Source organism: Ovis canadensis, chromosome 13 (assembly GCF_042477335.2).
Source record: "Ovis canadensis isolate MfBH-ARS-UI-01 breed Bighorn chromosome 13, ARS-UI_OviCan_v2, whole genome shotgun sequence".
NCBI classification, from domain to species: domain Eukaryota; kingdom Metazoa; phylum Chordata; class Mammalia; order Artiodactyla; family Bovidae; genus Ovis; species Ovis canadensis.
In genome coordinates, this window is record NC_091257.1 from 52,610,455 (window position 1) to 52,633,705 (window position 23,251).

Consider the following 23,251-nt stretch of genomic DNA (forward strand, 5'->3'; position numbering starts at 1 on the left):
CCACCCCCTCCTCCCAGGAGTGGCTCCTGGACTCTTGAGGCTGTGCTTTCCAATCTTTTCCCTTTGGGACATGCAGAAAAAAATAATCTGGGCCCATGGGGCAAATAGACAAGGTCACTCAAAGCTGAAGGTAGCAGGGCTGGAGATTCTGGGCTGCCCAAGCCCAGCTGGACTGTCACAGTATTTAGGACACATCGTGTTGGGAGCCTCTGCCTTCCAGAATAGCCACAGGGTCAAGCACCAGCATTCAAAGTAAAGAACCCATTCCTTGCTCAAAAGACTCTCTAAAAACTTTGTCTAGTTACATATGTGACACTGGTAGTGCTTTGTATTGTTTTCTTATTGCATACAATACAAAGGTTTAAAGAGTTTGGAAGGCTAATCTGCTGAACTCTGTCTTTCGTTTATGGCACCATATTTAATGTTTGGCTTTGGTTTTGGACCATGTGCTTTTGAGACCAAACAACTAACTGAAAAACTTTCGGAACCACACGTATTTACAAGTTGGCTTTCACATAACATCTCTTGACTTATTCTGCATCATTTTTTAAGTTCCCCAACCAGATGGTAAATGCCTTGAGAGCAGGACACTCTCATCTATTTCACTGCATCTCTAGCAGTGGCTATCACTGTGCTTCCTGAGCCCCATCACTGCTCTTAGTGATTTCTGCTACCTCTTTATAATAACAAGAATGATGTTGCATCCACTCCCACTTAAAGGATGAACAGTTGAGACTTAAAGAGGTTTGGTGACCTCACAAGGCCAAGCTGGTATGTAGCACAGCCAGGATTTGAGTGAGGGCTGGGTGGCTCCAGAGCTGGCATGAAGACACTGAGAGAGGGGTGCTGGGATCCAAGTCTCATTGGATGTCAGGTGTCTGCTGGGGAGATGAGGGCATGGTCCTGAGCTTAGGGCCTGCCTGGCAGGCATCAGATCAGCTCTCAGAGGACTGTAAGGTACTTCTGTAAAGATGTGGTGAGGACAGGGAAGGCTGGAGGCCAAAGGGTGGGTGAAAGGCAGACGTGGGCTCAGAAATCTGTCCTGGGAACTCTTCTCCCTTTAGAGGAGTCCATCTTTCTCTTGATTTGCTTTGTTCACTTGTAAAATGGGAATATTTTATAAAACCGGCACACACTATCCAATAGGGTTGCTATGGGGCTCAAATGAGATTGTGCAGCTTTCCAAAGGGTCGCTGGAGACTATGGACCCAGAATGCCTGCAGAGTATCATCGGCCTAACTCTCACTAGGCCCCAGGCACAGCGGGGCATGCATATCCTGACATATGTATATCCTGACACAGCATTGCGGCCTAGTTCCTTAACATCGGGGAATCACCCTCTGAATCTGAAAACGGGGGTGATGTCATATACTATGCCTAGCACATAGTTCCCTGGTGGCTCAGGGGTAAAGAACCCACCTGCCAATGCCGGAGACTTGGGTTTGATCTCTGGGTTGGGAGGATCCCCTGGAGAAGGAAATGGCAACCCACCCTAGTGTTCTTGCCTGGAGAATCCCATGGACAGATGAGCCTGGAGAGCTACAGCCCACGGAGTTGCCAAAGAGTTGGACACGACTGAGCAACGAAACAACAATAAGCACATAGTAGCTGCCCAGAAATGGGGGTGCTTGCTCACCTCATCTTGCTGAAGCTAGCTTAGACAGCCCTCTCAAAGGTCACTCCCCTAGGCTCTCCAGGAGAGGGCAGCAGGGAGCGAGCCATCCTGAAGGGAAGGAGTCCTGCCTGGGACTGCGGCTCCTTAGGGAGGCCTGGCTCCAGCCTCAGACAAGGAGTGGAGTTCAGCGGGCCATCCTGTGGACCTCCTGACCCGTGGCTAGCTCTCTTGGAGGGAAATTCCCCTCTAATTGCACTAGATAAAATCTCCTGAGCTTTGCCAAGCAGTAGCCCCACCCTGGAAGACAGCCCCTGGGGTGATAATTTCTGGAGCCTCTCCAGGCTTTGTGCTTCTGGAACCTTCCAGAAGCTTCTCTCTAGATCAAGTTGCCCAGTCCACACCATGCCCCAAATGTAGCACAATACCTGAGTGGGAGGAGTCTCCTACTCCCCGCTCTGTCCCTGCTCTGAGTACAGTCCTCGGCACCCTACTTGGTGCTCAGGAAATGGCCCATCCAATGACTGAACAACTGGATCTGCCCAGAGCTAATTTTGCCCAAACCTCACTGGGAGGCAATGGCTCTATGGTCTCCACCACGAGTCTTGAGGACGGTGACCACATCTTAACCGTCTTTGAACATCTACAGTGCAGCACAGGGCCTTCCCAGGTGGTTCAGTGGTAAAGAATCTACCTGCCAATGCAGGAGGTGCAGGAAACACTGGCTCAATCCCTGGGTCAGAGAGGTGCCCTGGAGTAGGAAATGGCAACCCATGCTAGTCTTCTTGCCTGGAAAATTCCATGGACAGAGGCACCTGGCAGGCTACAGTCCATGGGGTTGCCAAGAGTCAGACACGACTGAGCGTGTATGCAGCAGCAGCAGCCCAGGGACACTGGGCCCTGAGGCTCTGAGTGCTGGCCCTCGGCTTAGAGGAGGTGGACCTGCTAGGACTTTGAGAGACACTGGGACCTCCACCGCTCAGCCCTGACTCTCCATCACAGCGTGGAGAAGGCCTCGAACCCTCTGACCGGTAGGGGAAGCCCTGTGCTTTTTGATGTCCTGGCCTCCTCTGTCCTAATCCTCTGTCCTACCTGCTCCCAACCCCAGCTCCAGTCTGCCACCTCCGGGCTGCAGCTCACCTGCCCATGTCTCCCAATCCTTCTATACTTCCTTTCTCCCTCCTCTGGGAAGTCTTGGGTTCTCTATGATTTGTTTTTTGACCGGGTCATGCTTGGCATGTGGGATCTTAGTTCCCTGAGGAGGGATTGAACCTGTGTCCCCTGCAGTGGAGTCACTGGAAGCTCGGAGTCTTAGACACTGGACCTTGAGGGAAGTCCAGGGGAAGCGTCCTTGACCACCTGCTCTTGCCCTCACCACATCCCTGCATTTAGCTGCACTGAGGCCCCTGCCCCAAATAACTTTAACTACCCATCTCCCTTCTAGACTGTGACCTCCTCATGGCAGGGTCTCAGGGCCGTTCATACCCCATGGGCACACAGGGCCCAGCAGAGTGGACGCCATAAATGTTTGTGGAATGAATGAACGAGGCCTGCCTACCAGCCCACCAAGCCCTCTTCCCATGAGCTCCCCACAGGACGTGGGGAATTTCCTCCAGGATGTCCTGCTGGGCCCTCACACCCACCCAGCTGGGACGAGATGTTCCAAACACCCCCAGCAACAGCTTCTCTTCAAGCCAGCCCTGGGGACTCCATTCTCTGTCAGCACAGAGCTCAGGGGTGCCAGGCTGCCCTTCCCAAACACAGCTTGATAATGACAGCTCTGGGCACAGGAAACTTCCACAGCTCTTCTTTGGTTCTGCAGGGTTAGGTCTACGCTTCATTCTTATAAGCCCTCCACCAAGTCACGTACTCCCTGTAGGCTACCACATGGCTGGTGAGTTCCCCACACACCTGTTACCCTTCGTCCCAGTGGGTTTCCCTCAGGCTCATCTGCGACTAAGGGCCTCTGCCCATGCTCTTCTGCTTACCAGGAAGCCACCCCTCTTTGCCCTGACCCTCCTCATCTGACCTGCCTGACTGCTGGGGCCTCAATGCTGCTGTGTAAGGATGCTCACAAACTCACAGAGCCCGTGCGTCAGCCTCTCCTGAAGTGGGCTGCAAGCTCCTTACATTTCTTCCCACACCCCTGCCGGGCTCCACTCCTGGCACCCTCCCTAGACGGCAGACCACTGCCCTCGGCGAAGAGGGAGGGCTGAAGATAGGCTCCCAGGGTAACCCCCAGAAGCCCAGTTCCCATGGGGGCCTCACTTCCAGTACTCCTCGCTGGGGCTTGTCCTCTGGAGGGTCTGGTTGAGTGCCTGAGAGACGTTGCCAGGCAGGGCAGGAGGCTGCACGCTTTTAGTGATGTTGGGGTTATCCAACACGCTCACACAGTTGGGCGTGTTCCAAGGGTTATCGCAGTAGGTCCAGGGCAGCACAGACGTCAGGGACGAGAAGAAGTAGTAGAAGGCGATGCTGACCACCATGTTGTAGTATATGCCGATGTACGTGGACACCACGATCATGCCATAGCCCACACCTGGGGGAGGAGAGGGGCAGGAGCAGCCTCACACACCTAGCTGAAGGATGCGAAGCTAATTCTGAAGGGCCTAAGAGGCAGGCTTTCGTGGAGGGCCACAGAAGGGGCAGGTCAAAGCCTTGGCAGGAGCGAGCTGGGGGCTGAGTGGGGGACCAGTTGAAGGGCTTTTGTGTATGCGCGTGGTAGGAGGAGAGGGTGGAGGCCAAGTAAACAATGGATCCCAGCATGTGCCCCTGGCCTTGGCCACTGATGTGGACCTCGGGTCAACACCCAGGTTCCATAGGGGTTGGCAGTCTTTGTACAGATGGGTGAGTCAGCACAGCCCCCAGGGGCCCATGTGTATGTGTGTGTACCCCATCCAGGGCTCACCTTTGAACATGGGGCTGATCCTCCAGACCCCCAGGCAGCCCTGACTTGCAAACTGGCCGAAGGAGAGTTCCATGAAGAAGACAGGGATCCCACAGAAGGTGACCATGATGAAGTAGGGGATCAGGAAGGCTCCTGGTGGGCAGGAAGAGGGCTGGCTCAGGGCCGGCTCTGGGGGAATCCCACCCTCTTCCTGCTCAGGACCCAACAGCAGAACCTGGGCTTCCAGGAGGGTGTGCCATGCCCTGGACTGGAGCCTCAGTCTGAGGCACACTGCTCATGGCCTGGTTTTGAACTTGACAGGGGTTCCCAGGAAATCTGCTCTGAGTTGAACCCAGGTCCTAGAGCTGCCATGTTTGGGTGGGAATGGATGACTTAACCAAGCAATTTCACATACATTAGCTGAAAGTGAAGTCGCTCAGTCGTGTCCAACTCTTGGCGACTCCATGGACTGTAGCCTACCAGGCTCCTCTGTCCACGGGACTTTCTTAGGCAATAGTACTGGAGTGGATTGCCATTTCCTTCTCCAGGGGATCTTACCAACCCAGGGATTGAACCCGGGTCTCCCACATTGTCCCCTGAATCATTTTGGGGCAGCTGTTGAAATGCTGGGGGTATAAAACTGAGACTTGGGAGGTTGGGTTGCTTTCCTCTCTACCTTTTCTCCCCTCGAGGGTTCAGGCTGCCAAGGTAAGGGGGTAAAGCGTACCTAAGCTGGAGGGGGGAGGGGTGGCAAAGGAGATTAGGGCCAGAGGCCAGCCTGTCTAGAGTGGGGTCTGTGCCAGAGGGGGTGGCTGGGCTCTATCCACGTGGGTGGTCCCTGCCCTGTGCCCACTGGGTACCTCCCCCGTTGCGATAGCAGAGGTATGGGAAGCGCCAGACATTGCCCAGGCCCACAGCATAGCCCACGCTCGTCAGTACAAACTCGATCTGGTTGCCCCAGTTGCCCCGTTGGAGGCTGTGGTCCTTCTTGATGGCCTCGTTGGGCATAGCACCATTCTGTGCAGACAAGAGAAAAGCCACCATCAGCAAGGCATTGGCATGAGGTGCCTGACCCTTCGGGCCTCCCCTAGTGGGGACACCAAGGACCCTCCAGGCCCCCACCCCTACCCTGGGCTTCCCCTCTGCTGGCAGAAGCTGCAGGCAGGCCTGGCAGAGGAGCACAGAGGCAAGAGTGGCTGCCAGAGGGTGCCAAGCGGGGCCTCCCTCACCAACCCCCAGCACCCTGTGCTGGGGGAACCAGCCCACCTGAGGAGCTGCTGCCAGCATCTGAGAGATGGGACACTGAGAGGGAGCTCGAGTTGAGAGCCCCCCAGCCCCAGCCCCGCCAAAGCCTCCCTTGTCCCCTCTGGGTAAGGATCTGGGAGCAGCTGAGCCTCATACCAAGCAGCCAAGCTGGGTTGGGCACAAAGGGGCCTGTGTCCAGACAGCCCCCCCACCCACCGCCATCATATCGCCAGGCTGAGCATGCTGCCCATGGCAGGTGGCTGTGGGGAGGGGACACTGGGCCCCTCCCCAGCTGAAGGCTTTTTCCAGGGGGCACCTGGTGGTCAGGGCTGTAGGGTACAAGAAGGGGAAAGCAACTGAGCTAGGCCAGACCTGAGGAAGGCATTCTGGAACTCAGGATGGGAGGGCCAGGGGAGCCATCTCTAATTGCCCATGACTGGGGAGGGGAGCCCTGGGGAAGCTGACCTGGGCAGAGGCGGGGGAGCTGCAGGCCATGAGCAGAGGGGAGGAGACCAGAGTTGTAGGCACCGTGCCAGACTTGGAGGACAGACTCTGGGGAGTTCTAGTTCCAGTTCCCTCAGGGGAACTAGGGAGTGACTCTGGAAAAGGGTCTCTGAGCTGAGAGAGCATGGGCTGCAGAAGAGGGCGCTGGTCAGGAAGGGCTGATGAGGGGGTTTGCTCCAAAGGAAGGATGTGGGCCCACCTGGGGAGCTGTGGGGCTGGACTGGGTGGCCTGAAGCCCACTGAGGACCCCAACCCCACAGTTGGGATTAACCCAGGAAGTCCCTTTGTAAGTGTGAGCAGACCCATTCCCCCCATGCCATGTCGGTTCCACCCCTCCCACTGAGTCAGCCACCCTGAACCGGAGCCTGCGGGGTCAGAGGAGTCTCAGAGGCAAGGGAGGACCCGGAGAGTCACCCACAGAGAAGCCCAGAGACTCCCTGAGTGACACAGATAGTCTCCCAGAGGTGGGCTGTTCTCCCGAGAGAAATGGCCAGGGTCCCTGAGGACATCGGATCAGAGACATAGCCGCTTGCCCTACGTGAGGTATGGCGCGGTAGTGACACTGACCCTCATTTTGAAAGAGACAGATTCAAGGCACACAGGCAGATAAACAAATGGGCCTGGTGCTTTGCCATGCTGCTGGACTCTGACACTGACCGACAGGCGCGGAGTGAGGGAATGGTCTCACCGGGCCTGCGCCTTCCAGGAAGGCCTATTTGGGAAGGCAGGCCCAGAGGCCCCCGCACCTGATGGTGGCCCTCCTAGCCACGCACTCTTTGCTCTCAGAGGGCACATCTGGGGGGCCGCTCCAGGCTTGCACAGCACGTGGGCACTTCTGCACAGACACGGTGTCACCTCCCACCCAGCACTGCCCAGAGGAGACCCTGAGCCTCACATGATCCTGGGACGTTTGGGGCCCAGTACCAGGAACCCTTCACAGAGCACCCAGGGCCGACCAGCAGAGCCTGTGTGCATTCATTCGCACACAGAGGTTTACAAGCACCTACTATGAACCAGGCCCTACCTCAGGCTCAGGAAATTCAGAAGGGAACAGAACACACCCCGACCCACTCAGAGCTAGAAGTCTAGGGGGAAGTAAGCCATTAATGAGGTAAACACATAATTTTTACATGCAACTTCAAAGTGACCACAACGAGAACGTGAAAGGATGACTAGGGTTGGGGTAGGAGCAGGGTGAGGTCACAGAAGGCTGCCCTGATGAAGAGGCTTGAAGGCCACCTTGGCCCTGGGAGAGGGCAGCTCCTAGTCCTGGCGTGACAGGTCCCTACAGAATCCCGGCTAAGCCTGTCACCACCTCCTAGGACCTTTTTTGGGGACAGGCCTAGCAATAGCGTGGGGGCCAGGGGGCATTTTTTCAGAGGGCATGAGGCCTGCCTGGCATAGTTTATCCATTCCCAAACAAAGCCCAGCCAAATAGGCTTCCTATATGTTGATCCTACAATAACAGTTTCTTCTGTCTGAGGCTTGTTTACTTAGGGGCACAATGGAGGACTGTAGCAGCTGCAGAATACATGGGTGGGGTCACGAAGCAGCAGTTATAGCCCTAAGAGAGACAACTGAGGATCCAGGGCAGCCTCACGGGTAGAGCAAGGGCAAGGCCTCTTGCAGAGACCGAGGTCCTAAAGTTTGATGTTCAAGGCTTGACCAAGTGCAGTGGGACCAGACTTGGGCCTCTGAGGTCTCTGCTCCTCCGTTGGTGTGGAGGGGCCCGGGAGGGTGGCCAGCAGCGAGTCGCAGGCTGACTGAGCCCTCGGGAGTCAGGGTGGCATTGATGAGCAGCACACTACTGAGCCTTGCGCTCAGCAGTTCAGCCCTGCTGGCTGTGCCCCTTGGAGGCCCGAGCCTGGGGGCCTGGAGTTGGGGATGGGACTGTGGCGGGAAGTAACAGACAACACAAGGGGTCTGCTATGCAGGAGGAGGTGCAATGAGGCCCTGCAAGAGCTGGGAGGAGCTCCAGCAGGAGCAGCAGCAGCCGCTGCTCCCTGGCCCTGATTCCCAGCCCTTCCGTGCCCCATTCGGGAGCTGTGGAGGGAATGCTGCCGAGGGGCCTGCTCCACAGCTAGGCCTCCGACTTTTCATTCCAGTGCAAGCTATGTGCAGGCAGTCTGACTGATGAGGGCATGGCGCTCAGCAAAGCACAGAGGAAGCCCACCTTCCTCCAAGGACGCTGGAGGGAAGGGTCCCTCTGTGGGGCTTCCTGGGGGCTCTAGTTCCCTCCCAGCCCTCCTCTGGGGACTCCCCTCCACTTCCTTCCTGGACAGCAATGCCCAAAGCCGGCGAGACTTTCCTAATGCAGCACACGTGGTTTTCTCCTTGCATAATTTTCCTCATTCTAAGCCCTCCATTCTTTTTTACCGGCTGGGTGGAAGGCCCGTCACAGATTGTAACAGTCCCTGCAGAAGCTGTTGGCTCTGAGGTGCCCACAAAAGAATTTCTTTGTGCTCATGGGTTTGGCCCAGACTGGTGGCCCGTCTGTCTGCCTAACCCAGCTCAGCACCGCCGACTGGCCAGGCTCCAGGCTCCTGCTGCCCATCACCCATCTCCCACTGTCTGCTGCCCCTTGCTGCCCTCCAAACCTCCCTCCCTCCCTCACACCTGGGTGGTGAGTTAAACCAGAGTGGCCTGGTGCCCTTCTGGGTTGGTCCCTCCTCCTCGGGCTCCCTGGATAGCCCCTACCCTCACCTCTGACTTGTCCTCATGGGCCTCATGGGTGGTGTCCGGGGTGGGGATTGCCTCACCCCGTGCCCAAGCTTCCCCAGGCTCAGCAGGATGCAGGCTATGGGACACGCCTTCCACGGCTGTGTGTATGGGATGGCTGATCATCCTCCATGACATCTGCCATGCAAAGACATACACACGTAAGACCCTCAGCGCCCCTGTCCTAAGAAGTCACTGAGGCAGCACTGTCCATGCCTGCACAAGATCTGTGACCTGTCTTGGGTTCACAACCTCGCACCCCACCCCTGCCCAGGAGGGTGAGCCACACTGAGCAGTCGCTTTTGTAAGTTTTCTCCCTAGCCTTCTGCCTTCTGTTTATTCACTGTTCTGCTGAGCTGGAATTCAGGCAGTTCAGCTCCGAGGGCAGAAACCAGAGCTCCCCCTACCCCACACCGCAGAGCCCCACATCCCCACCCACACCGCAGAGGTGCCCTCCCACCCAGCACCGCAGAGGCGCCCCTCCCTGCTCCGCGTCCAGACTCAGAGGCAGCCCAGGTTTCTACTCTGGGCGATAGCTGTGCCCAGGCTGCCAACTCCCACCCTCCAGGACCAGTGTCCACTGGATATTTCTGTGGATTGAGAGCTCTCTCTTCTGCTTGCGGTGGACACTCAGGACTCCTAGAGCAGGCCAGGCGGAGCAGGCCAGGCGGGCAGGCCCTGCTGGGAGCCGGCAGGCTTCTTGTCCAGGACGCTGAAGCCCCAGGATTTGCTCAAGGGATGAAGTCCTATCCAAGACAAACTTTGCAGAGAACGGGCAAGACCCTACATCCTAGACTGACCTTGCACCAAACCCATATCCCTGGCAGCCTGCTCTGAGCTCCAGAGCGGGGATTCAGGCAGCACAGCTGTGACAGTAGGGCGTGGCTGCCTCAGGAAAGCCCGGGACCTCACACCCCTTGGTTCTTGGTTCCCCAACTTGTCTTCCTGAGGCAGCACCTGCCCTGTAATGACAGAGCCTTCCATCCTTCAGCTGGCTTCCTGGTCCAGATGCAGAAAAGAGTCAAGGCCGGGCTGGAGGAGCAGGACCATGGGAAAACCTACCCCAGACTCGAGTGCATGCAGGGGCTATTAGTGTCTCCTGCCTCAAGGAAAACCTCATGGCACCTCTCAGGAGACCAGGCCCTCATAGGGAGGTGAGAGAGGCAAGGACGTGCCCGGTGCTGTTTCATCCCAGAGCCCTGATTGGCAGAGGGCTCTGCCAGTATTGACCCGCCAGACTTGTGGGTGGCAGACAGGAGATGCAGCCCAGGCATGCCAGGCTCCACTCCAGGCTCTACTCCCTGAGAGTAGTGACGCGACCTTTGGGTGGGCTCTGTCTCTGCCCTGGAGCCCAGCAGTCCTGCCCTGCACTGTGGCAGCCGTGAGCAGCCTCTGCCCCAGTCGGCTGGCAGCGGGCTGGCATTTTGGAAGTGGCTTTGGTTGCTGACCCTGGCAGTCCTGAGGGTGGAGGGCAGCCTGCATAATGCTACTCCCAAACCCAACCCAGGTCTCCCTAGAGGACATGCCTTCTCTTGCCTGCTGGAGGTCAAGTCAGGATGCGCTGCAGAGAAAGAAGGTGGCTGTCCCAGTCACACACCGCCCCCCCCCCCACCACTCACTGCCATCAGCCACATTGTTGCTGCCATCCCTGCCCATCCCTAGCTTCCAGGGATTAGGGCATACTGGTGGTGCCCACCCCACCCGGGCCCTAGTCCTGGACACTGGCAAACATTCCGCAGGGTCTGTCGCCTCCCAGCTGAGATGCTTGCCCACCCCCTTCCCCCATCCTCACCACGCAGCCCCTGTGCCAAGTCCCCCTGCCCCCTCACCCACTCTCCCCATAGGAGTAACTGCCGTGGCACAGACAGTGGGGCCGAATCGATTAGTACAATTCCTGGGCACCTCTGGCCCGTCTCCCCGGGAGCGAGGACAATGCAGCTTTGATACACAGAGCAGATTCTCAGCAGGTCCTTGGGCTGGAGGAGCCCTCACACCCCCATTCTCCTCCCCCGCGCCCCCGCCACACAGCTGACTCTTCCTGCTCCTTTGCACGGGTGCAACTTTCTGTGTCGCTTTTGCTGCTGCTTGTCTCTCTTGCTGGCTGTGCCTGCCCCTCCCTGGCACAGACCACTCAGCCCCTCTCCCCACCCCCAGTCCTGCCTCCCAGTCTGCCTGGCACCAGACAGCGGGCTCAACCTCCTGGAAAACGACTGACCTGTTCTGGGGAGGAGGCGTCCACAGGTCCCTGAGCCGCCGCCATCTTGGGGTGAACACTTGGAGTGGAGAGCGTGCGTCTCCTCCGCTCATTCACTCCTCTGCCAGCTCCGGGCAACACTGATGCATCCCCTGCCTCTTCCACGGCCTGCTGGGCAGCATCAGTCACTTTCACCTCATCTCCTCCCGAAGCTCTACCTACCCCCTCCCCTGGCCCGCCCCCTCCGGCCAGTCCCCATGCAGCCCAGCACGGATGCTCCACAGCTAGAGTGAGGCATGGGGCTTGTTGTGTGTCTCCCTTGTTCCCAGCAAGGTATTGGAATAAAACACACACACACACACTCACAACCACAGGGTGGGGCAGAGCAGGCACAGAAGAGGGAGAGAGAGGGCGGCTCATTTCCATTCTAGAATGGGGTCTGGGGCCCAGATGCTTCTGAGCATACAGGCCTGGCACTTTGGTGGGCTCCTGGTAAAGAGGTTGGGTACCACTGGGCACTAGAGATGGTGAAGGGCAGAGAGAAGGGGATGTAGCCACAGGACACTACCAGAGCATCTCAGGCTTTGCAGAGTGCTATGGCCTGAGGGGTGATGGGCACTGGTGCAATCCCCCCAGGACTTGGGGATCTCCAGCCAGCCAAGATGGTAGAGTGTGTCCTCATAGAAGAATGTGACTGACTGTGCAAGAGTTGTGGCCTGGTGAACTGCACTGTCGCCTGTCTGAAGAAAGATAGCATTAGCCAAGAGGGCAGCTGCAGAACAATGACTCGAGGATTAGCACCGTGTCACCTGGAACCTGAGGCGGTCCCTCTGGAAGAGTGTGCTGAGTGGTCTGGGCAGACTGTCACTCAGACCCTCCATCCCTCTTCTCTGAGGCCACACTCACTGGTCAGTCTCCAGTGGGTGCTGGGACACCAGAAACCAGTGACCAGGACGGTGGGCACGAGTGTTCTGTCGTTGGGAGGACACAACTTCCAGTTTTTAGAAACTGATGGGTGGGCAAAGGGTTTAGTACAAAGTAGGATCTTAGTCACCTAAGATCAAGCATGAATTCTGATGTAAAGGACAGCTTCCCTGTGAGTTTGGTAAGTGTGCTGACGCCAGTGGGAACATGGCAGGATGACACTATGTTAACCTTTTTTGTTATTATTATTTTTAAAATATTTATTGGGCTGTTTGGGTCTAAGCGCAGCGCATGGGCTCTTGGGTTGTGGTGCACGGGTTCAGTAGCTGCGGTGCAACAGCTTAGTTGCTCCGCGGCGTGTGGGATCTTAGTTCTCCGACCAGCGGCATCGAACCCATGTCCCCTGCACTGCAAGGTGGGTTCCGAGCCACTGGACTACCAGGGAAGTCCCAACATCATTATTTTTAAAGGGCAAAGTCTTTAGAGTCAGACAGGCCTGGATTCAAACCCCAGCGCTGGTGGACCTCCCTCTCTCTATCTCCTTAGGCAAGTTACTTTACTTGTCTGGTCTTAGTTTATCTCTAAAATGGGCATCATATCTACCCATCTTTGAAGCTAGTAAGCATTATAAATAATAGTAATAGATAATCTATATGAAGTGCTTACTGTGAGCCAGATGCTGTCCTAAACACTTCATATTAATATAAATTAACTCATTTAATCCTCCCAGCAGCCCCTCGAGGTGGATATGCTACTATGCTCATTTTGGGACAGAAGATGGGGAGTGATCTTGGCTCAAGCAAGTCTCCCAAGAGAATGGCCTCAGACCCTAGCGACTGAGCTGCTTCCAGGCCAGCCTCATGCAGCAGGGTGCCCAGACACGCTCTGCTGACTTCTGCTGACTTCCTGCGAGTCCAGACTGAGGGCCAAGCCCCTGGCTGGGCCACCAGCTCCAGGAAGGCCCGGTCACCCATGATGCCCAAATGCTCACTCCCACCCAGGGTGGGCTCTGGGCTTTGGCTGCCCTGGCCTGGACCAGGTGCCCAGAACAGGCAGCCCTGGCTGGACAGCTTCCGCTGGCTCTGGCCACACGGGGACAGCAGACGGCAGCAGCCCTGCTGGGTCCTGGCCGTAATGAGGCCTCATTAGTGGGATCCAGCCGCTCTAGCCCCACTCAGGGAGGCCGGCTCCCCCAAGCCCGCCTCTGACTTTTCTTAATAAGAGTTGGCATTCCTCCAGAGGGCCAAGGAGTCGAGGGGCTTTGTTTGCAACCTGTGACTCCGAGGGAAGGTCCTGCTGAGGCAGGACTGCACCTGCTGGGGTGGTGGGGTTGCCGGGAAGCTGTGTGAGGGGAGGGGAGGCCACAGAGCTGAGTCGGTGGGCTCCAGGGGGGCCAGGGTGGGGTGGGAGGCCAAGTGGAATGGAGGGTAGGTCCTAGGTCCAGAGAGGAAGCCTGAGGAGGTTGGGCCTTTTCCTCTGGATCTAGATATTGTCCATTTCACTGGGGAGGCTGTAGTTGTGAGTCTCGGATCATCCAGTCATTGTGCAGGCTGGCCTGGCTAGGACAGCACCTCCTCTGTGCTAGTCCTTGTCATATAAGGAGAGTGCCCACTGCGTGTTGGTGCCTAAGATAGGAGAAGACCTACTGTGTGTCAAACCACACTAGGACGGCGCCCAGTGTGTCCCAAGTCCAGTGCTGGAAGAGTACCCACTGTGTGCCAGCCCCATGCCAGGGAGCCCTGGTGGTTTGCTGGGTCCTGCACTAGATGAGTGCCCCATGTATGCCAAATTCTGGGCCACGTGAGGACCCAGGAAATGGTCAGCCCTGAGCAGGGTGAGCATGCACTGTGTACCTGGCACTGTGCTAGGTGAGTGCCCAATGTGTGCCACGTCCTACTGGTTGAGCACCTGCCACATGCCAGGACCCGGGCTGGGTGAGCATCCACTGTGCACCAGGCTCTGTGATGGCTGCTGCAGACAAGAAGTATCTAAACACTTCTGTCAAAGCATAAGAGAACAGGTCAGGGTGGGACAGCCCCAGGCGGCCTGTGGTGCTTTCAAAGCCTTCTAGGATGATTTAGATGCTCCAGCACCTGGAGCCCTGGCCTGGGTGACTCTGCTCTATTCATCATGAGGCTTACCAGTAGCAGAGGCACCCAGTGCAGCAGAGATGTGGGGAGAGACCAGTAAGACTCACCAAGGCCTATCTGCCCAAGATGCTATCCACGCGGTGAGCCCGCACAGGGGAGGGGACTGAGTTGGACTTCATGTGAGACTGTGGGGTTAAAGCTGATCCAGTGGGGCTCTTGGAGAAGGAAATGGCAACCCACTCCAGTATTCTTACCTAGAGAATCCCGTGGTCAGAGGAGCCTGGTGGGCTGCTGTCCATGGGATTGAACAGAATCGGACACGACTGAAGTGACTTAGCATGCATGCATGCATTGGAGAAGGAAAAGGCAACCCACTCCAGTATTCTTGCCTGGAGAATCCCAGGGACAGAGGAGCCTGGTGGGCTGCTGTCTAATGGGGTCGCACAGAGTCAGACACGACTGAAGCGACTTAGCAGCAGCAGTGGGGCTCTCCTGTCCCAGGCTCCTCTCTACCAGCTCTCTGTCCTCTGAGCTCAAGGAAACCTGGCCCTACATGTGTATAAATAGAGGCACTAGGTCTCCATGAAAGGAACCACCCCCTGCACCACCCCTGGTGCCGCAAAGCATCCCAGCTGCTCCCAGGCTTGGAAGTGCCCTGGCCAGCTGGGTTCCTGCATGGCCCTGTCCTAGGAGCTGCTGAGGCATGAGGGAGGCAGCTGCACTGGCCTGGCGGAGACCATCTGGGCTGGGAGTGGTGGGGAGGTACACGTGCAGCAGGCAGTGGGCCTGGGCACAGGCTGGGAAGTGGCTTGCCCTCCACGGGGCACCTGCCACACAGGGAGCCCAGCAGAGGCTCCAAGGGTGACACTTGGTAGACACTGAGCAGCCCCAGGGGGCCCATGTCTTCACACCCAAGCCTGGGCCAAAGGGAGATGGGAGTGAGGACCTCGTGGCCAGGGCCAGCTGCCTGCTCCCGATACCAGGACACAAATGGGGACAGAAGCCACACACCTGGAGGGTCCAAGTGCCCCTGGTTTACACGCATGGCCCTCAGCTCCCTCTGCTCTGCCCCACCGTGGCCTCTAGAGAAGGATCATCCTTCATGATCTGCTCTTAGGGGACCACGGGCAGCTAATGAACTCCAGGTACAGCTGCCCAGGTTAGCTGAGAGGGATGGCACTCCTCTTAGGGGTTCTGGGATTCAGGCTGTCTGTGCTGTCCACGTGGGTCCCACATCACCCCTGCCTGCCCGCCCCAGTCCTTTCAGGGTCACTCCAGAGAAAGCAGAGCAGCCAGTGAGTCCTCAGAGGGTATCTTAGGTTTCACAGAACTCAGAATCTCCATGGAGGGAGGAGCAGAGCCGCACTCCACTTTCTGCTACAGGCCCATGGCAATTGCAACACTTCTGGCGAGAAGGAAGCCAGTCTTGATCCTATCATGGCATCTACTCCCCCCAGCAAGTATGTGGGTCTGGAGACCTCTGTCTCTGCCCACATCTGACCACTCAAGAGTTCAGGCTGGCTCAGGAATACTTTGAGAAGCCTAATTCATTCAGACTTGTTCCAATCAGGAGTGGGCCAGACTCGAGCAGGCCTGAGGGGCTGGATGCCAGAAGCTCAGGACCAGGCAGGACAGAGCGTCCTCAGCCTGGAGCCCAACTGTTTGGCTCCCTCCCCAACAGCATTTCTCTGGACCAAGGACTTAGGTGTCCCAGAAATCCCTGGTGAGAGACAGGGCTTGTTTGGGGAGGGGTCAGCAAGAGACTCTGGGTCAATATGACTTTCACTGAATCAGAACAGCAACAGGAGAATCCCTGTGGGGAAGGAAGGAGCCAAGAGAAGGGCCATGCTTAGCCACTGGATTCCTCCGGGCAGCTGCCCAGTCTCACTGGTTCTTAGGCAGTATCCCCAGAGAAGGAACACAACGACCACCCTTGGGGTATTTTCCTGGCTTCTGATTCCAGAGCTGGCCAGCTCTGTCCATCCATGAGCCATCCATCCATGAGGTGGCTCTGCTCTTGCCCTCTGCTTCGCACCACCTCTCCTGTGCTCTGAGGCAGTGGGCAGTGAAGAGCCATGTCTTGGGGAAAGGGGAGAGGGATGTTTCCTGAAAGACCTCACTAGAGGAATCAACATGAAATGTTCTATGCTATTTTTTGAGTGGAAGAAGAGAAAAATCAGTCTCTGAGGACTCCTTGATCAGCCCCTACTGAATGCTCCCCACAGCAGGAAGAGCACAGGATGAGGATGTCTGGGTGTAAGCCACAGGACAGCCCTCCAGGCAGGATCCACTGCCTCTTGATCTCCAGGGTATCTTGTGATGAGGGTGGGGAGTGTGCTTCCTGCCTCCCAGCATGACTTTCGGGCTCTGTAGCAGAATCTGCCTGCTGTGGGCTGCAAACCACACTAGTATTCTAACCTCCTGGGTGAGGGGCTGCCTCCTGAGCCTGCGATAGCCCTAGCACTCAGGAGTCCTGGCAGTGCCAGACTTGGGCCCCATGGAGCCTCCTCGGCCCTCCTGTTGGGGCCAGCAGCTGACAGCAGGCCCCAGAAGGGACGGACGGCGCTCATGACCCCCACCCCCTCGCGGCAGTCTGCTCCCTGCACTCACCAGCATCCCTTTGGCACCTTTTCCTACCATGATGATGGTGGCGTCCGGACCACACTCACAGGCTTTCTTTCTAGCACCTTTCAGAGAACAGGCCTCCAGAGCTGTGGAGAGAGCAGAGAATGAGGTGAAGATTTGGCCCCGGGAGGGCAGGGCAGGACATGTGTGGCTCTCCAGAACAGCTAGCGCAGGGCCCAGACCACCTGCCGCTCTTCCCTCCCATCATGTTCCTTTCTGGATGACCCTCAATCCAGTTCCTACCTCACTCTTCTCCCAACCCTTCCCCTGAAACCCTTGGGCTCCAGGCTTCCTGTCTCAATGGGAAAGGTTTATTTTTGATTCTCCAGATACCCAATTCTATTAAAAAAAATTAAAAATAAAAAAATGAACACAGAACTGGGACAGGGTCCAATTCCTTCCTCGTCTGTGTGAATGGCTTCGACCTTTCCCCTGAAGGGGAGTCAGCTTGGATCAGCACATGCTCCCGTACCTCGCCCCAGCCAGGTGGCCAGGATGGGCCTTCCCTATCCTGATGCTGCTCAGCCTGGGCTCCAGGCATCTGGCGTTACACTGACTTGGACCAGAAGCTCTGGGCACAGCAAACACAGCGTGTGCGGCACGCCTCCATGCGCCTGCTCAGGCGGGCCCCTGCCAGACACCTTCCCTCCTGCTCCCCAGGTGAGATTCTACAAACCCTTGGCGACCCTGCTTCAGTGTCGCTTCTCTGTTGCTGTCCCTGACACGGCCCCCACTCCACTCCAGGATGAACACATTGCTGCCTCTTTTGTGTTTTTTGGTACCAGTGTTCCTATAAACTCACTCCAGACATACTTGCTTATGTCTGTCAACTGTGGGTTGGGCAGTTCCCTGAGGGGTTGGATGTGTTTTATCCACCCCTCTGTGCCCTGCTCAGCCTGCCCTCAGTCTTTCCCAGCATAAGAGTCTTTTCAGATGAAACAGCCCTTCGCATCAGGTGACCAAATTATTGGAGTTCCAGCTTCTGCATCAATCCTTCCAATGAATATTCAGGACTGATTGCCTTTAGGGTGGACTAGTTGGATCTCCTTGCAGTCCAAGGGATTCTCCAGAGTCTTCTCCAACACCACAGTTCAAAACCATCAATTCTTCAGTGCTCAGCTTTCTTTAGAGTCCAACTCTCACATCCATACATGACTACTAGAAAAACCATAGCCTTGACTAGATGGACCTTTGTTGGCAAAATACTGTCTCTGCTTTTTAATATGCTGTCTAGGTTGGTCATAACTTTTCTTCCAAGAAGCAAAAAAGCATCTTTTAATTTCATGGCTGCAGTCACCATCTGCAGTGATTGTGGAGCCCCCAAAATAAAGTCTGTCATTGTTGCAACTGTTCCTTATCTATTTGCCATGAGGTGTTGGGACCAGATGCGATGTTCTTAGTTTTCTGAATGTTGAGCTTTAAGCCAGCTTTTTCACTCTCCTCTTTCACCTTCATCAAGAGGCTCTTCAGTTCTTTGCTTTCTGCCATAAGGGTGGTGTCCTGTGCATATCTGAAGTTATTGATATTTCTCCCAGCAACCTTGATTCCAGCTTGTGCTTCATCCAGCCCAGCGTTTCTCATGATGTACTCTGCATATCTATTAAATAAGCAGGGTGACAATATACAGCCTTGACGTACTCCTTTTCCTATTTGGAACCAGTCTGTTGTTCCGTGTCCAGTTCTGTTTCTTCCTGACCTGAATACAGGTTTCTCAAGAGGCAGGTCAGGTGGTTTGGTATTTCCATCTCTTGAAGGATTTTCCACAGTTTATTGGGATCCACACAGTCAAAGACTTTGGCATAGTAAAAAAAAAACCAAAAAACCAAAAAAACAGAAATAGATGTTTTTCTGGAACTCTCTTCCTCTTTCAATGATCCAGAGGATGCTGGCAATTTGATCTCTGGTTCCTCTGCCTTTTCTAAATGCAGCTTGAACATCTGGAAGTTCACGGTTCACATATTGCTGAAGCCTGGCTTGGAGAATTTTGAGCATTACTTGACTAGTGTGTGAGATGAGTGCAATTGTGTGGTAGTCTGAGCATTCTTTCGCATTGCCCTTCTTTGGGATTGGAATGAAAACTGACCTTTTCCAGTTCTGCGGCCACCGCTATGTTTTCCAAGTTTGCTGCCATATTGTGTGCAGCACTTTCACAGTATCATCTTTTAGGATCTGAAAGAGCTCAACTGGAATTCCATCAGCCCCACAATCTTTGTGCATAGTGACACTTCCTAAGGCCCACTGACTTCACATTCCAGGATGTCTGGCTCTAGGTGAGTGATCACATCATCATGATTACGAGGGTTATGAAGATCTTTTTGTACAGTTCTTCTGTGTATTCTTGCCACCTCTTCTTAATATCTTGTTTCTGTTAGGTCCGTACCATTTCTGTCCTATATGGAGCCCATCTTTGCCTAAAATATTCCCTTGGTATCTCTAGTCTAATTTTCTTGAAGAGATCTCTAATCTTTCCCATTCTATTATTTTCCTCTATGTCTTTGCATTGATCACTGAGGAAGGCTTCCTTATCTCTCTCCTTACTATTCTTTGGAACTCTGCAGTCAAATGGGTATATCTTTCCTTTCCTCCTTTGCTTCCCGCTTCTCTTCTTTTCACAGCTATTTGTATGAGCTCCTCTGACAGCCATTTTGCTTTTTTGCATTTCTTTTTCATGGGGATGGTCTCAATCCCTGTCTCCTGTACAATGTCACAGACCAGAATGTGGTCCACTGGAGAAGGGAATGGCAAACCACTTCAGTATTCTTATCTTGAGAACCCTATGAACAGTATGAAAAGGCAACAGGATAGGTCACTGAAAGATGAACTCCCCAGGTTGGGAGGTACCCAATATGCTCCTGGAGATCAGTGGAGAAATCACTCTAGAAAGAATGAAGGGATGGGGCCAAAGCAAAATCAACACCCAGTTGTGGATGTGACTGGTGATATAAGCAAGGTTCAATGCTGTAAAGAGCAATATTGCATAGGAGCCTGGAATGCTAGGTCCATGAATCAAGGCAAGTTGCAAGTGGGCAAACAGGAGATGGCAGAGTGAACATGGACATTCTAGGAATCATCCAACTAAAACGGACGGGAATGGGTGAACTTAACTCAGATGACCATTATATCTCCTACTCTGGGCAGGAATCCCTTAGCAGAAATGGAGTAGCCATGATAGTCAACAAGAGAGTCTGAAATGCAGTACTTGGATGCAATCTCAAAAACGACAGAATGATCTCTGTTCACTTCCAAGGCAAACCATTCACTATTACAGTGATCCAAGCCTATGCCTCAACCAGTGATGCTGAAGAAGCTGAAGTTGAACAGATCTATGAAGACCTATGAGACCTTCTAGAACTAATAACCAAAAAACATATCCTTTAGATTACACAGGAACAGAAAGCAAATGTAGGAAGTCAAGAAACATCTGGAGTAACAGGCAAATTTGGCCTTGGAGTACAGAATGAAGCGAAGCAGGGCAAAGGCTAATAGAGTTTTGCCAAGAGAATGCACTGGTCATAGCAAACACCCTCTTCCAATAACACAAGACTCTCCACATGGACATCACCAGATGGTCAACACTGAAATCAAATTGATTATATTCTTTGCAGGCAAAGATGGAGAAGCTCTATAGAGTTAGTAAAAACAAGACCAGGAGCTGACTGTGGCTGGGATCATGAACTCCTCATTGCCAAATTCAGACTTAAATTGAAGAAACTGGGAAAACCACTAGACTATTCAGGTATGACCTAAATCAAATCGCCCCTAGGTTCCCTTTGGCCTTTGCCCTGGCCACCAGGTGTCCTGCATTACCTCCTCAGCACCAGGCAAGGCTCTGACTTGTGGCCGTTTCCCTTCACCCAGGCCAGGTTTCCTGCCTCTAGAGTCGTCCCTGCTCATGGCTTTGGTCTTCTGGGGATAGTCAGGAGAAGAGGGAATGTGATCATACCCTGCTTCTCACTCACCACATCCCTCCCTCCAAGCCATAAACTCCAGACTTATTGTCTTCAAAGCTGTCACTCTGTGGCTAACAAAGAACAGTGACAATGATGACAGTGATGAAGCACAGCCACCTCATGGCTTGGACATCGTGCCTTCTGGTCAGATGAGTAACCTGAGGACACTCTGTCCTGGAACTTGGCCTACAGGGTGATATCCCTGAGTAATGCAATATGGCCCTTGTGTTCAAGGTGCTTCTCTCTCTTGGTGGAAAAAAGACTGCTTGGCAGCTGCTCCCAGGACAATGAGTTGGGTGCAAAGCTTTGCTGCTTCTCCTGCCTCTGCTGTTTCTGTTAACTGGCCCCATCCATCCATTCCAAAGGTACCAGCTGAAGGCCTATGATAGGTCAGGCCCTCTGATAGGGGTTGGGCATCCACATTACCCAGGCACCAGGCCTGCCCCTCACCCACTGTTGACCACTGTTGACAAGCTGTCTGTGCCATGAGGGTCAGAGTCAGGTTGGCTTGTGATGAAGAGCTTGGACGCTGGGACCTGGGAGGAGGAACTGACTCTGCCAACTCACCAGGTGTGTGACGTCAGGCAAATCACGGAACCTCTCTGACCCTTGCTTTCTCCATCTGGAAGACGGGGCTAATTATACTTCCTTTGCATCTTTGAGGTTTCTGCTTAAGTTTCGACTCCACAGGGCCTCCACGTTCTCCTCCCCTCCAATCCATTCATCGTTCCAAACTCCTAAAACCCTGATTCCCTCCAATAGTCTTCCACAGCCAACAGGATAAGGCTTACATCATTCAGCAGGCAGCTGGGGCTGGCCACAGTTCAATTCACGTATTCCACAGATATTTATTTCAGGCTTGCTCTGGGCCAGGCCTGTGCCTGGCACCATGAACTCTTTAGTCTCTGGCCTCCTGCAGCTTACAGGCTGGGTGGAAACAGAAACCAGTTAAACAGGTGACTCAAATACATATAATCAGAGCCTACCATGAAGGGTGGGAAAGCGAACGATCCTCTGTAACCGGAGTCTACACCAGTGGGGCCTGGCCTTGTCTGCGAGTTACAGAGGACTTTCCCGAGGAAGTGATGTTTAAGAGTGAGAGGGGGATGATTAGGCAACAGTGAGCAACAGAAGAGGAAGAGAGATTCAAGCAAGTGAAATAATACAGAAAAAGACCAGGAGCCTGGGGCTCAGAAAGTGAGGGAGAAAGTGCCCAAAGATGAAGGTGGATGCAAAAGTAGGGTCAGGGTCTTTGGGGCCTTGTTTTGATCTTTATCCTGAGGCCAATGACAGGCACTGAAGTCTTGAAACCAGAGTTATAACGAGTGGAGGAGCAGTTGGTGGTGTGTGCATTTTGAAAATGCCAACCTAGATTAGTATGGAGAAAGGACTGGAGGGAGGGAAGAGGGGAAGAAAGGAAATGGATTAGGACTAGGCCAGGCCAGGCCAGGCCAGGCCAGAGGGGGCTTGGCTCAGGAAGATGATGACGGGGTGGGGAGAGGTGCACAGATTTGAGAAAAATATAGAAGGTAAGTTTGGTAGGCCTTGGTGATGCATTGGATTTGGGGGTGAGGGATAAGGAGGGGTCTCTGGTTTCTAATGGTATAATAGTAAGAAGCCAGTGCCCAAGCCAGAGACCAGAGACAGAAACCCTGGAGATGCTGCAGGTTTGCAGTTGGGAGGGGATGAGCGAGGTTGGGTGAGCTGGGTTCAAGTTGCTTGTGAGCCACTCAAGGGAGGATAGGGAGAGGATAGTCATAGGACCTGGTCCATCTTTACTGCCTCACTGCTCAGTCTTCCTCTCCTCCAGACAGGACTGTCAGCTCTATCGATTTTAAGGGTCCATCTGGGCCAAGCCTTGAAGTCCTTACTGGGGATGGAAAGGTGACAAGGTTTGTTTCCCTGACTTCAAGAACCTCACAGATTAGGAGAAAGATAGAAGAGGAAGCATAATTTCCCATTCACTGCAAAGGAGGGTGGGGAGGGGCTGTGGGAGTGGGGAAGGGGCCCTTAGGTCTGCCTAGAGCCAAAACCAGCTACCTCGAGCCACTTATGGCTACCTGTGGGCCATGTGGGACTATGCAGCACCCCCAGAGGGTTCTTGCCTTCATTCCGTGGCTTAGGCAATTCCCTCTTCCGTGAGCACCCTTGTCCCCATTTCCTTCTGTATATACCCCACCCATCTTCAAAACCTGTTCCAAAGCCATTGCCACCAAGAAGCCTTCCTTTCTCTTGCCTTTGCAGTCAGTCTTTCCACTGTGCCCCCGGTTACATCCAATGCAGGCAGAGTACGTCTGATCAACACGTTCCTCACACGCAGCCATTGTGGCATGGTCACTTGTGTCCAAATCTTCCTTCTCCACCAGCCGGAGAGATCCCAGGGCAGAAGTGTGATTCTTCTGCATCCTCAGAGCTGGGCACTGAGCCGCAGTCTCAGTGTAGGCCGAGTTAAGGGGGCGTTTTCTTGAGTTGCTTGGAAACACTTGGGCATGCTCAGTGTAG

General features: G+C 54.6%; 1 protein-coding gene across 4 annotated transcripts in view; it reads right to left on the reverse strand.

Annotated features, from left to right (window-relative positions):
• The window catches only part of LOC138417478 (sodium- and chloride-dependent glycine transporter 1-like), a 33,448-nt gene that overhangs the window by 8,948 nt on the left and 1,249 nt on the right, over positions 1-23,251 (reverse strand). Inside the window, exons 1-7 of one of the 4 annotated variants that reach the window (XM_069547754.1) lie at positions 21,541-21,661; positions 16,785-16,885; positions 11,182-11,328; positions 8,952-9,104; positions 5,360-5,516; positions 4,521-4,652; positions 3,881-4,151 (exon numbers count right to left, since the gene is read on the reverse strand). In XM_069547754.1, coding sequence (XP_069403855.1) covers positions 3,881-4,151; positions 4,521-4,652; positions 5,360-5,516; positions 8,952-9,104; positions 11,182-11,328; positions 16,785-16,814 — 890 coding nt within the window. In that variant the 5' untranslated portion in view covers positions 16,815-16,885; positions 21,541-21,661. Of the gene's footprint in view, positions 1-3,880; positions 4,152-4,520; positions 4,653-5,359; positions 5,517-8,951; positions 9,105-11,181; positions 11,332-16,784; positions 16,901-21,540; positions 21,662-23,251 lie in introns of those variants that run through there. The other 3 variants (XM_069547752.1, XM_069547753.1, XM_069547755.1) reach the window with 3 other exon arrangements.